Source organism: Salvia miltiorrhiza, unplaced genomic scaffold (genome assembly GCF_028751815.1).
Source record: "Salvia miltiorrhiza cultivar Shanhuang (shh) unplaced genomic scaffold, IMPLAD_Smil_shh original_scaffold_305, whole genome shotgun sequence".
NCBI lineage: Eukaryota > Viridiplantae > Streptophyta > Magnoliopsida > Lamiales > Lamiaceae > Salvia > Salvia miltiorrhiza.
In genome coordinates, this window is record NW_026651524.1 from 210765 (window position 1) to 226441 (window position 15677).

The 15677-nt window shown below is 34.7% G+C and overlaps 1 protein-coding gene and 2 long non-coding RNA genes across 4 annotated transcripts; 2 read left to right on the forward strand and 1 right to left on the reverse strand.

The window, feature by feature from the left end:
* Positions 1-3597: 3597 nt before the first annotated feature.
* Positions 3598-4121, reverse strand: LOC131004028 (uncharacterized). The gene is made up of 2 exons (XR_009094886.1): positions 4015-4121; positions 3598-3915 (listed from the first exon to the last, which is right to left on the reverse strand). It is a non-coding gene; the product is annotated as an uncharacterized LOC131004028 (long non-coding RNA).
* Positions 3704-6351, forward strand: LOC131004027 (uncharacterized protein C227.17c). Of its 2 annotated transcripts, none has more exons than XM_057930597.1 (4): positions 3704-3878; positions 4468-4571; positions 4925-5043; positions 6004-6351. In XM_057930597.1, exons 2-4 carry the CDS (start codon positions 4490-4492, stop codon positions 6115-6117), a joined length of 315 nt encoding a protein of 104 aa, XP_057786580.1. In that variant the 5' UTR covers positions 3704-3878; positions 4468-4489; the 3' UTR covers positions 6118-6351. The 2 variants fall into 2 exon arrangements, with proteins under 2 accessions (XP_057786580.1, XP_057786582.1); XM_057930599.1 differs by lacking the exon at positions 3704-3878 and adding an exon at positions 4088-4229.
* Positions 6352-11043: 4692 nt separating this feature from the next.
* On the forward strand, positions 11044-12728 carry LOC131004029 (uncharacterized). The gene is made up of 2 exons (XR_009094887.1): positions 11044-11790; positions 12019-12728. It is a non-coding gene; the product is annotated as an uncharacterized LOC131004029 (long non-coding RNA).
* Positions 12729-15677: the final 2949 nt, after the last annotated feature.

Sequence of the window (15677 nt, forward strand, 5' to 3'; positions counted from 1 at the left end):
GATACACAAGTGCAGGAGCTCAGAAGCTATTGTTCGAACATCATTAACGACATCTAGTTCACAGCACACCTTGAGTGGGAGACTCGTGTGTCTAACAAACCTTGAGTGGGATACTCGTTTGTTAGGTCTAGTCAGTAGGTTTGATTGTTTGTATCACTAGATTAGCTTCATCAAAGTCTAGTTGTTGCTAGCATGAGTTGATAGGATTATAAGAGATTTTTATTCTTTTCAACTCCATACATTAAGAGGGATTCTATTGAATGGTTCCATGTATTTTCATTATAAAAAAGATTTTTATAGTGAACATACAACTGCAATTAATTAACATTGCAGTATAAAAACTATCCATTGTGCGTACTTTACATTTTCGTTGCATTATGCTTTTTCATAGATTGTTGTGTACATTGTTTAAACATTCTACTCAACATTTCTGTGTTTGCGAGAGCAACAAAATTTTCATATTCGCTGATAAACAACGATCGGCGGCCCGTTGTCTATCAATGAATAGACAACAGATGTAGGCCAATTGTCTATCAGTGAATAGACAACAATCTTATGTTGGTATAGACAACGACTAGAACCATTGTTTATTAAGTAATAGACAATGGTTTTAAGACAACAATTTCGTGCTTGTTATCAATTTGTTGATAGACCAAAATATTTTGCATGCTGTCTAATTAAATATGAAGATCTATGGTAGATTCATGAATTTATTGGATAAATTCATAGTCATGTGTTGAAATCCCATATGAAGCGAAAAAAAATATTTTTAATTTTTACGTTTTCACAGCGACTCATGCAATTTCCAAAGAGATTTCATGAGAATTTTCACCGTCTGTAGTTCCTATTTGAGAAGAAGTTTATAGCTTAACCCCACTTTATATATATATATATATATATATATATATATATGGTTGGAATCTGTGGAGAAGTCAATATATTTCGTTCTAAATAAGTCAATAACTTTACCGAATAAATCAAGAGACCGCATGAATAGACATTCAGTACATAACACACCAAATTTATTCCGTTCAGTAAAATTGTTGGCGTATTCAGTAAAATTATTGACTTATTCAGACCGCCTTTCGCCTTCGTTCCTTCTCTCAAATATTTAGCTTCTCTGTTGATCCCTTCTCTCTCTCTCTCTCTATATATATATATATATATATATATATATATATATATATATATGAGAGGGTTAGGGTATAAACACTTTTTAACATATAAAATACGAACTAGTTAAAATGTATGAATTCTATGTAGAACACGTATGAATTTGCTGTTTAACTGTATAGATTGCGAAAAATAAATTTTTTGCTACCTATGGAATTCGAACTCGGGACCATGAATTCATCCAATAAGGTGATGAATCAACCTTAGATTTTGATGATGTAAGGGCTGAAGGGGTGAGCTAAAATAAAAACAACTCTTAGAATATAAAATAGGAACCATTTTAAGCCCTTAGATCATCAAGATCTACGGTTGATTCATCACCTTGTTGGATGAATTTATGGTCTCGAGTTCGAATCCCATAGGTAGTAAAAAATTTATTTTTCGCAATTCATACAGTTAAACAGCAGTGAATTCATACGTGTTCTACATAGAATTCATATATTTTAGCTAGTTCTTATTTTATATGTTAAGAAATGTTTATACCGTAGCTCTCCCATGTATATATATATGGGGTAATAGCCAGAAAATACTCAAGATATTTTCATTTTCTTGTATATATAATGACTTATTTTTTTATTACTCCCTCCATCCCACTAATGTATGACTCTTTCCTTTTAGGCACAATTATTAAAAAGAGTGATTAAAGGATAAAATGGTGGAGCCCAAAACATTTTGTGAGATAAAATGATTTTCTTTTTTGGAATGGGCCATTTGTAATGGGACAATTCAAAATGGCAAATAGGCCATGTTAAATGGGATGGATGGAGTAATTTATTATCAATCGTCCTACGACGAAAGCCTGCGAATCGAAACTGATGTGTCACTTACGTGGTGAAATCAAAACTAATGTGTCACATACATAGTAATGTGTCCCAGAGTTGATGTCGTTTGAAGAGGTTGGCGACATCAACTCTGGAAAGAGAGGGCAAAGAAAGGTCTGATGGGGGGAAGGCAGTGAAGCAGGGTCTGCTGCCTAAAATCCTAATGACAGCAAATAGGAAATTGTGGAGCTCATGTGGCGAGAAGCTATACCTCCATAAGATATTGCAGATTGGAAGTCAGATTATCTAAGTGGTATTAGCTAGCTAATTACTGATGACAACAAATAACTTATTAGTTGAATAGATAACGAATGTTGGAGAAATGTGGTATTTATATTACTAACGTGGTGAAAATCTTAAGTTGATTATCAACTAGAGGGGGTTAGTCAATTGGATCAGCTGATGGAAGTATGACATCGAGTCAATTGACGTGTTTTTGTATTGATCTAATGACAATTCAATGGGTGTGGTTCTATTGAAAATGCTAAATGTGTCTAGAATTGAGAATAATGAACAAATCAATAAGTTCTTTGAACAAACCAATAAAACTGATGAACATGCATGTCTATTTAAATATGATGAAAATCTTCTCCTTTCAGTATTCGAACCCGTATCAAAATGCCTGTTTATAAAAATTATTGACTTGTTCAACAGAGTTAAGACGCATTCTTAATTTTCAACACATTTCACATTCTCAACAGAACTTTTTCCACAGTTTAATACTCCCCCCGTCCCACTCCAATGGTCTCATTTTTCTTTTCGGGACGTCCCAATCCAATAGTCCCATTTCTATTTTTGGTAATGATTTTACACTACAAACAATATAGTTCCACACACCTTTACTCACTTTACACTCAAAAAGCAAGTTTCCTAATCTCTGTGCCCAATGAAATGGGACTATTGAACCGGGACGGAGGGAGTAATACTTAATATAAATAAATAAATAAAGCACACAAAGTTTAACGTAGTTCGAAGAAATTCATCCTACGTTCATGAATTGATGAATGTTGAACTTGTTCGACCATCTTATCATTCAAATACTGAGGCATATGTATTACCCATTTAGCATATGTATTATCAATTTATCTCATCGCTCTAAGTAAATATTGTCTAAATGTAATTGAAGATGTCTAATTCAAATTTACGAACAATACATAATTTTTTTTAAAAAAATTGTTATTATCCAAAGAGAGGAAAAACACACTCACACTTTAGTTCTTTAGGTGACTCGAACCCCCGACCTATTGGTTGGAGGAGAAGCGTCTTACCAACAGACTACGCTTCATCGTCTTACGAACAATACATAATTGAGACTCCCTTACCAACATATAATTTGCACTTAACTGCAGAATTTCTGTTGAGGATTGTTCTACGAAATTTTAATATAATAGAAAACACATGCAATTGTAAAATTAATAAATAATAATATGTCTAATAACTATAATATTTAAATATTAAAAATTGATCTATAAATTTATAATAAAATTATAGTTATACAAATATGACTAAGAGATATTTCATTTATCAAAAAATTTAATTAGCTATTTAATATTATAAATAAATTTCACTCAAGTACCACATTGCATCATGCAAAACTATTCAATTTGACTATAATTTGTTTTTTTTATTAAATTTATTAATAATTACATAAAAAATTCTCCCAATCAAAATACTTGTTCTTATAATTCAAACCAATAATTATTTGAAATCCATGGCCCAAACTTCTCAGCCCCAACTTCCTAACAAAATTCAGAACAATACTAGAAATTCTCAGCCCAAATTCTCACTCTCTCTCTGCCCTTCTCTTTCTCATTCTGCCTCGCATCTCGCTCGCCGCCCCTGCCGGCGTCTCCGTCCGGCCTTCACAGCAGCAGGGGCCAGCACGTAAGTCTTTCAATTCATTCCTTCAATTACTTTGTATCTCAAAAAAGAAAAAGAAAAAGAAAAAACCCTTCAATTACTTTAGGGCTAAACAAACATGAAGAAATAGAAGATTGTTAATATGGCTTCTTCTTGATACCTTGAATACATTGCTTCAACCAACTCCGTTGGATAATAAGGTGATTAAATGATATACTACTACTATTCGGTGTTTTTTGAATGTATGCTGTTTTGCTTTAATATAATTAAGTTCAAAAAAATAAAAATTAAATTTATAAAAGTACAACACTAAAAATGAAAAATCCCTAAAATTTCATTTTTCGCCGTTCTCCCCCAAGCTTCTTCTTCATTACGGTATTCTCTTCCCTTCTCCAGTTTTCTAATACACAACGATTTTTAAGAAATTGAAAAAAGTGTTTGCATTTGGAAGAGTAGAAATCAACTATGTGATTCTACTCTTCAAAACCTAATTGAAATGTTTTTGTTGACTGCTTTCAAGTTTGAATTCGTGGTTGATATGCATTTATAAATATTTTTGTGGCAGATAATATAAGACCAATAAATATGTTGAGTAATGCTCATCATTTTTCAGGTACTTTTGACAAAGAACGACGATGAACTCAGAAAATGAAGATGCCCCGCCGAAGAAGCGACTATCGTGCACCAAGTATTTTGATGCGCTGTATTTTTGCTATTGTACGCTGCAATTTTCCATTACCCTCCTAACTACTTATTCTGTAATAAAGCATGAATTGTATAATATAGGTTTGTTTTACTGTGTGGGGCATGTGTTTGGATTTTATATGATTTGCAGTTTTGTGTTCGGCTGAGGAAGGTGTTTGAAAACGTAGAGAGATTGTTGTATTTTGGGGTGGATTATTGGCAAAACTTATTATTTTATGTCGGGAGAGTAATGGGGTTTTAGGATCTATCTTGATTCTGGATATCTTAGGTTCTATGAGAATGTGTGCGAAATTGTTTGATTTTAGCTTGCTTTGAGTAATGTATACATGGTGGACTCAAATTGATCCATTTCAATTTTATGACAGCCCCTTTTTATCAGTTGCAACAATATTACCGGATTGGTAATCTTGACACTTGTACTGCAAAATGGGGTGCTCTCTATGATTGCTTGTGTCTCAAGACCAAAAGAGCTTCTGAAGTTGAGGTGCGTCTGCAAAAATTGCTTAGTCACTTTGCTTTCTTGTTTGATATTCTATTGGTATTATCGGCCTCCTGTTTAGGGCTTAGGATGCATGATATGTTTTGAGTTGGTGTATGAATGCTGTGTTATTCTACTCTTGGTTTCATCATTGAGAATATGTGAATGTGAATGTGAAATGTATCTCAAAGTGGTAAAGTTTTACTTGTGGCAAGGTTATATCACTTAGTGTAATTCACCAAAGGAGCATAGATTAGGTAACTGTTCTCTAATGTAAAAATTCATTAGCTTATTTTAGTTATGTCCAAAATGCAATGAACCATTGCTCATATTTTTTTACCTTAATTGCCTTTGGTCTCTCATGGGACCTTGAGCCCTGAGGTTTGTTTAGTTGCTTATGTATCATGAGAGAAAGAAGAATGGAGAGGGAAGGAGGATAATTGTAAACAGTTGTCTATGTCGTACTTAAATGAATACAAAGGGTATCTCTCTAGTTTAGTATCATTTATGGTAAGGAAAAGAGTATGCTTCTTCTAAAACTTGCGTTTTTCTCTAGATGTATTCTCTGATCAGCTAATGTCAAATAGTATAATCTTCAAATCAGTTGGAAACATGAGCTTGTAAATGTAGTCAAATCTTGCTTTCGACTTGATGTTGGTTCGGTTCAGACCTGCACCTATGCAAGTGATTTGAGCATTACGGATTTTCAAGACCCTCTCCATGATCCACTTAGACCCTCTCCATGATCCCATTCCCCTAAATCATACAGAATAATTGACTCTTGCATCCGATAAGTGAATGTTCATGTTAGCCAATCTGCACTCATAATCTCTTGTAAAATGAGTAATGCGAAGTTCTTCATGTAGTGTAACATAACACTTTTAAAGAAGTCAGTTGAATCGTCTACTTTCTCATTTTTAGAGTTTTTATGAACTTAACAACAACTAGTACTGTTTCTCAATGCAGAGGATATTAGAAGAACGCGAGAAAGCCCGGCCTCATATATGGACTTTTCGGACCCGAAAAGAAGCGGAACGCTTTTGGAACAAGCACTACGGGCATCTGTATGACAAGCCATAGAAGTTTCTGCTCGTTTGGAATCTTGCTTCTTCTAATTCTTATATGCCAATAAGTTATTGGTCAAATATTCGGATAAAAACCAGATCCTGTTCTCATCAGATGAGGGACCAGGAGGAGTTATATTTATTTGATATGATTCATTTCAATATTTTCACATTTGAAGAGGTTTTTGAAACTTGAGAATATGAGCGAAGCACCACTGTTTGGTATATTATCTAGTTATTATTTTAAAAACTGCATTCCTTGATTTTAGATGGTTTTATAGGAGGAACATGTTCGGTACCGAATATGAATTATGGTATCTTTAATTGTTCACTTCTATATCGCTACTAACCATTTAATTAAGAATTGATATAAGTTTTTGTGCGTGTGCGGGTGCGCCATATTTCAATAGACGTGCCAATTAATTATCAACTAGTACACCCGTTTGTAAGATGCACGGTGAGCATCAAAAGTATACGATATGTTTAAATAAATAAATAAATATAAATATTAAAGAGAATGAAAATATAAGCAAATGTTAAGTATATTTTAAAAATAAAATAAAATAATTTATCAACATCAATTACACAATAAAAACTCAAATTTGAAAACATAAATTTTCAACACAAATTTGATAAAATTATTATTATTATTATTATTATTATTATTATTATTATTATTATTATTATTATTATTATTATTATTACACGTCATAATAGATAAATACATCTTTCCATACACATACATAAATAAAAAGTCATACTATTTAAAATTATATTTTTAATATATATATATAACTAATAATTCATCTAAAATTATATTACAATTAATACAAAAATAACATATTTAAAAAAAGAGTTATATAATGAACCAATATATTTTCATTCGCCTTTGTTACATTGTAAACTATTATAATTAGAAAAATATGTAAAACACAAAACATTAACTTATTTTTTCTTTAAAAACACAAAAATAAAAATAAATACATACATAGACAAAAAATTAATATAGTAGAAAAAATAAACATGTCATTAAGGAGAGAGGATGAAAAAAAAAAACATTAAAGAAAGTAGAGAAGAAAGATAAAAACATTATTTTAATATTATAAAATTTTCTATGAAATCATAGCAAAAAAGTTATAATTTTATCTATGAAATCATACTTAAACATGTATGGATAAAAAAGAAGATAAAACCGAAAAAACAAATTAAAATAATACCATCTAAATGAAACTAAAAGAAATAAGTAGAGCATCGAACGAAAATAAAATAGAATCAATCAAATGTAAATAGATCATTTAAGAAATATAAGTAAATTAAGAGTGAGGAGGAAGAAAATAATTTAGTTTGAAACTTTAAATTTCAATATCTTTATTATTTTAAATATATTTTATACCTATTATATACTCCCTTCGTCCCATTACAAATGTCTCATTACTTTCGGGCACCGAGATTAAGAAATGTGTAGAAAGTAGATAAAGTGGGTTGATGAAAATTGTTTAAATATTAGGTATAGAGAGAAAATATATTGCCAAAAAATGAATGAGACATTTGTAATGGGATATCACATTATAAAAAGTGGACCGTTTGCAATAGGATGGAGGGAGTATCAAATTAAAGTTAATCTCATAATCTTTAATTTGATATGCATTTTGAGTATTTTATCATTACTCAAATTATACGATTAAAAAAAAACGTAACAAATAAATAAAAGAAAAATAAGAAAAAAAGTTTAATTTGGCCAAAAAACTGCTCCTTCACCGAAATGGTGGTAGAAGTGAGTTGAAATGCACTTTAATAATTTAAATTTTTTAAAAAAATTATAATTTTAAATTATGACGGGAAAAGATAGTTGTTATACTTCTCTTTTATATAATGTATAGATATAGATAAGTCAATTTCAGAAAAATGCATTTATATTTATTTTTTCAGCTTGGTTAAAACTAATGAACATATTCAGTGGGCCAATCGCTTAAAATGGCCCATTTTGATGGTTCAGTAATTTTGAGATGTTAATAATTTGTTTCCAAACATGATGGGCGTTATGCCAATGTTGGGTCACCAACTTGCTAGAGTCTCCGACGACTCCTTCATGCTTCATGCCTTGTTTGTAATAATATCAATTGGTTTATTTCCAAAAAGAAAAACATCTCTTTCCAAGCATTGAAAAATAAACATAAAGGAATAAATAGAAATCAACTAGGATAAATAGGAATGTAAAGAAGACGAGTGAAATTGTACTTATAATTGTTGTTGACTAAACCCAATAAATCGTTTCTGAATTTCTACACACAGGAATCTCAAAATATGAATCACGCTTTTCCTTCACACACTATTAAAAATATTTAAACTAAAGGTGGTCGGGTGTACCGTACAACCGGATTGCACTCTCATTTAGTCCGTGATCAGCACCCTGATCCGAATCCGTATTCTGATCCGAACCTTATAAATAACATTATTTTGGATGCGAATCATCCGATTGTACGATATACTCGGTTAGGGGTGGAAAATCGGGTACTCGCGGGTACCCTACCCGCAAAATGCGGGTACCCGCGGGACGAAAACCGCCGAAAACGGCACCCTCACCCGACCCTCTTCCCCGATGCGGGTACCCGAATACCCGCAGCGGATACCCGCTGCGGGTATGAGGGTACCCTCAAAGTCCCGCGATTTTTTTTTAATTGTAATTTTGCGGGTTTTTGGTCCCGCTGGAGGGTATTTCGTCCCGCATTTCACAAAAAAAATTGAAGATATCCTTTCTATTTCATCGATTATCCATAAAACCTGTGACGAATAAATAATAAATAAATAACTAACAAACAAGCACAATAATCAAAATTCAAGTTCAAAATTCAATATCCATGCATAACGGCATTCTGCACATAGTGAAAGACCAGGCAAAGTGAAGTAATTCTATATCTCAAATTAGTAAATTTCGTCCACTTCTACAAACTATTACGAGGAGAATTGTCCTTTGTATGAAGATGACAGAACTCAAACTGACCGGAGACGGGAAGAGGCGGGCAGCGCCGGTGGGCGGTGGTGGCGACCGCGCGAAGGAAGAAAGCGTCAAGGGGGTGGCGACGTGCGAGCGCGAGGCAACGGAGACGGGCGGGCGCAATGCAGCGTACTCTCAGGCGCAGCCGCGCAGCAGTCAGCACAGCAGCGTACTCTCAGCGGCGGCGACGGGCCGGCGCGGGGCAGCGGCGCCAGCGGCGAAGTCGAGAAGGGAGAGAGTCGAGAGCCAATACTCAGGTCAGCAGGAGGCAGCAGCCAGGCCCAGCAGGAACGAAATAGACGAAAAATTAGGGCTAGGATGAGTTTTGGGGGTTTGGGGGTTAATTCCTAAAATCCTAAATAAAATTATTAATTTTAATTTTATAATGTTAAATCTGCGGGTAATGCGGGTATCCGCGGGTATACCCGAGGGTACCCTCTACCCGCAATTTTTGAGGATGCGATACCCGCACCCGACCCTCCACCCAAATTTTACGGGTATCGGGTACCCGATACCCGCGCGGGTATCGGGACGGGTGAGGGTATACCCGATACCTGCAACCCGATTTTCCACCCCTATACTCGGTTGTACCCAAGTTTTTGTATTAAAACTATTGAAATTTCAAAGATGAGATCGTTTGGATTTTCCAAGTCAACGGAGTTTTAACTATTATGATGCGTAAATATATATGATACTAGTATTTTCTCCCGTACATGCATTTTTTCATTTTTTTTCATGCATAATAGATACTAATTTAATTATTATATAACAAATATATAAATATAATAAAAAAATACTCTCCCGCTAATAACAGTCCAATTTTCGTTTCGGGACATCCCCTTTATATTGTCGCAACTCAAAAAAGAAAATAAATTACTTTATCTACTCTCTCTATCTCTCTTCTAATTTATTTTATCTTCATTTACTTTATCTACATTTTCTTAATTTACGGGCACCATTTTTCTGGAACGTTATAAGCGGGACGGAGATAGTATAATTTTAGTTGTTCATAGAAAAAGGAAAATATAAAAAAAGTCACAATAATAGAAACTAATATTATGAAATAAAAAACAAATTAAGCAATGAAAATAAGTTAAAAGAAAAAAAAAACTTATTGAAAATGGAGTTTTCTAAAAAAAGAGAAAAGATAGGAATTTTTTTTAAAATTTTAATCTTTAAACAAATACTTGAAATTTTTACACTTTAAATTCAATATTTATATAAAAAAATATTAAATTAAAGGTCATGTTGTGATCTGTAATTTGACATGCATATCAAATATTTTGTAAATCGAATTTCATAATTTTAAAAAAGAAATAAAATATAAAAATGAAAAGATAAAGAAAAAAAGAAATAACAGAAAAAATATAATATACAAATAAGCCTTTGATTTTATTATAATCACAAAACTATCACTCTATTGAATTATTTCGTTATTAGATTTTTCTAAAAAAAAAGATTTTTCTAATATTCATTCCTTATATTTTTTTTGAATAAATGTAGGTTTCAATTTCGTAATATCCTACAAATTACACATGAGTACAGACTCAAACTTATAAAATTATTGGTTGACATTTGAATGTAAGAACTTTGTATAAATTTTTTCGTGATCTATTTGTCTAAATCCATGATCCAATAATTCCATGCAAGAATCAATGTCTTCTTGGAACAGTTTTCTTTCAAAAAAGTTTTTACTCAAGCACTATCAAATCTAGTTTTCGACAAATTCCTTATTTCCAAATATTTGCATGTTTCCTTATATAAGAGAGTATATTATCAGGACATCCAGCTACAATCTTTTTCTTATCAACAAAATAAACGATAATTTTAATAGAATCAATCATGATTGGAAATAGAAAAAAGAAAAAGACAAAGGTCTTTATCAAGATTCTACTTTTCCAAACTTTTTTCACATAAGCTTTGGACACCACTTACACAATGGGAAAAGAAAGCCAAAAAAGAAAAGCTGCCCACCATTAAGGGGTCTACGCTCTACATAGAAATCCACTCAGCTAAACTAGATCCTATGCACTTTAATTTGCTTTCACAACTAATTTTATTAAATTACGTTGCTTTTTCATATTTTACTCGATATAATTTGATGCCATTTTTCATTTTTTGTGGGATAAATAATTTTGAATCAGTATATTATATATACCTCCATACACATTCATGAAGTGAATCTTTTGATATGATTTCAAATTATTTTGTGATGTCACGTTTGTGTATAGTTTTGTCCATTTGATGTAGAATTGAGTGTGTTGGAGTAGTAGTGTACATAAACTACGCCCAAGGATCAAGAATGGAGAGAAACGGGCGTGAGAAACGAAGGAAGAAATGAAGAAAGAACAAAAGAAGAGAGAAAACGGCGGCCGCCTATTTTGTGATAGACGCATGAACAATTTCGGAGATTGCCGAAGCGATTGCCAATTATTTTGGAATTTATGTGAGAAACGGATGATAGCCTATTTTCTTAGACTTTTTAGTGTAATTTCAGCGGCCTACTGGTATGGTTGCCAATTTCAACCGTGTTTGACCTAATTTCATGTTAAATTCATAGTATATATTCGAGTCTGAGGGTTCCAGATCATATTCCTAGTTTGAGACTTAATTGTTTTCTTAGTTTTAAAGCTGAGATTTGGTTTTCCACAAAGAATTGAAGATTCAAGATTGTTACACTAAATTCATTTCAGGGTTTTGTCAATTTATTTAATTCAGTTATTTTAATTTTATTTTTGTCTTTAATTTATTTAATTATGTCTGCTAAGTTTCTTTTCTAATTGTAGGATTTGTATAGTTGATTGAAATTATGTGTTTGATCTCTTAATACCAATTTGTCTTCCAGTGTTTGCTTCATGATTGATGCGTCTTCGACTTTTGGGCCATTTGGCCCTATTTTTCCCTTTTATTGTGTCTGTTTAGGTCATATTGGGGAGAGAGCGAGGTTTGAAGGGATGAGAGGTCCAGTTCAGGGCAGATAAGAGAAAGATGGTCAGAATGAGCATTACCAGCTCAAACTGCAAGTTGTCATGTTTATAGGGATGGAGCAGAGACGAAGTACCGCTCAGAATACATCTGAGGAGTGGGAACCACCGAAGTGTACCACCTTGTATGAGGCGAACCAGAAGAAGCAGTCAGTACGACCATTACCGGAATGAGCAGCAGCAGCCGAAGCTCAATAAGGAAACCCGTGTCCAGAAGATATCATGAAGATTGTAGGCGAATGAAGTATGGCAAGTGAAGGATCCAGAAGGTGGTAGAAGTTGACTCCATCGGCAGCTGGAAGATCATATCCAATCAGATCAATCAGTGATTGGGCTAAACATGGAAAGAAGATCAATCTGTAGATATGGTTGCCGGAGTTTGACTGCTACCGTGATGATATTTAAGGGCCAGCATATGTGGCTGGCGGAGGACTTTTGACACCCCCATCTTTATTCACCATTATCACTGTGCACCAAGAAACAATTTACTTTAGTTTGTTTTACTTTCGCAAGAACAATTTATGCTTTCTAGTATTTCAATTCGGTTGCAAGAAACAAGCCAAGACATTTTGCGTTAGGTACTTTTCTATTAAAGTTATTTACATTTTGCTATTTCATGTTTTTATATCATTTCACATTTATGTCTTTGATTATGTGTGAGTAGTCCCCTTGGTGAGATTTGAGAGAGGAAAATGATTATTGTTGATATGTAAATTATTCGAGAGGCTATTGTGCCTTCGGTTGAGTCCAGTGGTTCCGGAAGGATCTGTCCCAAATCGTGGACAATAGGGGCCTAACGGGTGATCTCCGTTTGGTAAAAGACTGACCGCGCCAAGCAAAGGCAAGGGCATACCAAGCAATAACATCCAGTATGCCTATGACCGAGTAGCTGAGCAGCATCAACAAAAGATGTTGTAGATCCAGAAGGAGGAGAAAGGGCTTTGGAATACAATATCATCATTTGGTCTTGGGCTTCTCTAGCAACTACCCATCAACTGTGATGAGGCATAAAGCCGTGGTTATCGAACAAGGAAAGAGCCTCATGTATCGTAGACATATTAATTGGTTGTTGCATCGAAAATGAAGAGCTCGCGAGGTATGTCTGCTGACTAGATGCGGAGCCGAGACCCTTGGAAGAGAAGGTTGGTGAGGGGCATACTTGGAGAGATTGGGTATGTCTAGAGTTTGAGGGTTTTTTAGGACAATAACTTAGATTGATTTGGAAATTAAGACAATAACTTTCGGACTTGTAAAAATATGACACTAATTTTTTTTAGAGTAAAATAGGACACTAATTAATAAGTGTTGCATCCGCAGGACATTTCTCGGCCACCGCATGACATTTTTTGGCCAATTATCAGCCGAGAAATGTCCTATTTTTACGACGCTTATTAATTAGTGTCCTATTTTTATAAGTCCAAAAGTTTTTGTCCTAATTTCCAAATCAACATAAGTTATTGTCCTAAAAAATCCCCTGACTCGGTATGTCTACCATCTAAGGAGGATTGAAGCACGACCTTGTGACCGGGGTAACTCGTGACCTTCTGACCAAGTGACTACTAGGGACTCAACCATCCCAAGTGTGGAATATGAACTTTTGAAACACCCCAATGTCTTTGGGCCACGCCTTGAGTTTATATGAAGCATGGACGGATCTTCAGTATGTCTATGACCGAATTCAAACATCAACAATGATCATAACCTTACTCAAATCTTACCCCCTTTTATATTTGATCTTCGTTTAGTTTATTTTCGCAGATACACAGGTTGAGAATTGTGACACCTCAATTTGTACGCAGAGAACAAAGTAGTTCCTCACTCTCCGTGGGATTCGACACTTGCTTACCGCTAAGACAAGCAGTCTAGTGTGGGCATAGGAGTGTGTACTGTCTGTGGATGGTATACACAAGTATTTTGATCGTACCATACGACGGGTGCGTGTCAAAATTGGCGCCGTTGCCGGAGATAGGGGTGGTAATCAGTCCGGTTCGGTTATAACCGAATCGGTTTTTTGATTAACCGGAACCGGTTAAGGATGAAAACACTAACCAAAAATCAAAATAATTTTTGGTTCGGTTAACCGAATTAACTGGTTAAAACTGCACCAAAGCATTCTGTTGAGATGCTCCCCACCTGATCTGGTGAGATGGTTTGTTGATGGAGTGTTGATTATGGAGAAAAGACACTCAGAATCGGTAACATCATAAAAGGCCAACAAGTAATAAAATTGCAAAAAAATAACATCACACGAGCAAAGGAACTACTAGTGAGATATTGAATAAAAAGGCCAACAAGTAATAAAATTGCAAAAAAAGTAATGCCCCAAATACACTACTGTCTACTGGTCCTAACTCCTAACAATACCAAATAACATAAATCAATTCCAAAATCAATTCTTGAAAAGTAATTACCAAAATCAGCGTTGAAGGTGCCGCCACCGAAGGAGCCAGAGAAGGAGAAGGACTTGTCATGGTGCTTGGGGAAGGAGAAAAAGTCGACAGAGGCAGAAGGCGCTCAGGCGCGGAAAAAACTAAAAAGAGGTGCCTACGACGTAGCCCGGTTGGAAGAGGTGCCAACATTGCCTTCAATTTCTGAGGTCGCAGGCGACAGGTCGCAGAAGCAAGAAGCTGTATTCGCTCTATCTTGGAACTGGAATGAAAGCCATATTCATTTAATTACAACTTAATAAAATTATAAAATATAAATTATTTAATTATATTATATGACTAAATCGGTTAATTTAGTTTAACAGGTTAAATCGATTAATCGATTAATGGAAAATACTATAACCGAAAACCAAACCGAACCGGTAAAAACCGATTATCAGTTAACCGATTAACCAGTTTTTCGATTCGGTTATGATTTGAACCGGATAACCGAAACCGGTTTACCAGCCCTAGCCGGGGAGTGATGCACATTCTGTTCATTCTATTTTCTGCCACTGGTGTATGCGTGGAACTCGTCGAGTCGCAAGAGCCTTGGTGTTTGATCCAGATATTGATAGAACTGAATGACGGATACGCGCATTAACACAGAAGCAAGACGTGAAGCTATAGCAGAGCCAGAGCAAGCGCAGACCCTCAAACAGTTGGCATACCCAACTAACCTCAATCTGAGGCCCAACGGGATCACTCTACCAGATAACCCGTTTGCACCTCGTCGGTATGACCTTAAACCATCACTAATCTAGGTCTTACCGAAGTTCAATAGATACGCAGGAGATGATCCGCACACTCATCTCTAGGATTTCAAAATGACGGTCATGCACCAGTCGAGTGAAGAGCAACAAGCGTACGCCAAACTAGTACTCTTCTCCTATTTCTTGGTGGACCGAGAAAGAAGATGGCTATATGATCTACCCGAAGGAAGTGTAACTACTTGGGCACAAATGCACCAGTTCTTTTTAGAAGAATTCTTTCCAGCTTCGAGAGTTGAGCGGATGAGATGGGAAATTTGCAGTATAAAGCAAGATGGGCTAGAATCCTTCTACGAGTACTGGACTCGTTTGAAACGACTGTTGAGCAACTGCCCTCACCATCAAATCTCTCTGAAGGATCAAGTTGAAAGCTTCGTAAAGGGCATGCGGAGGAATGATCA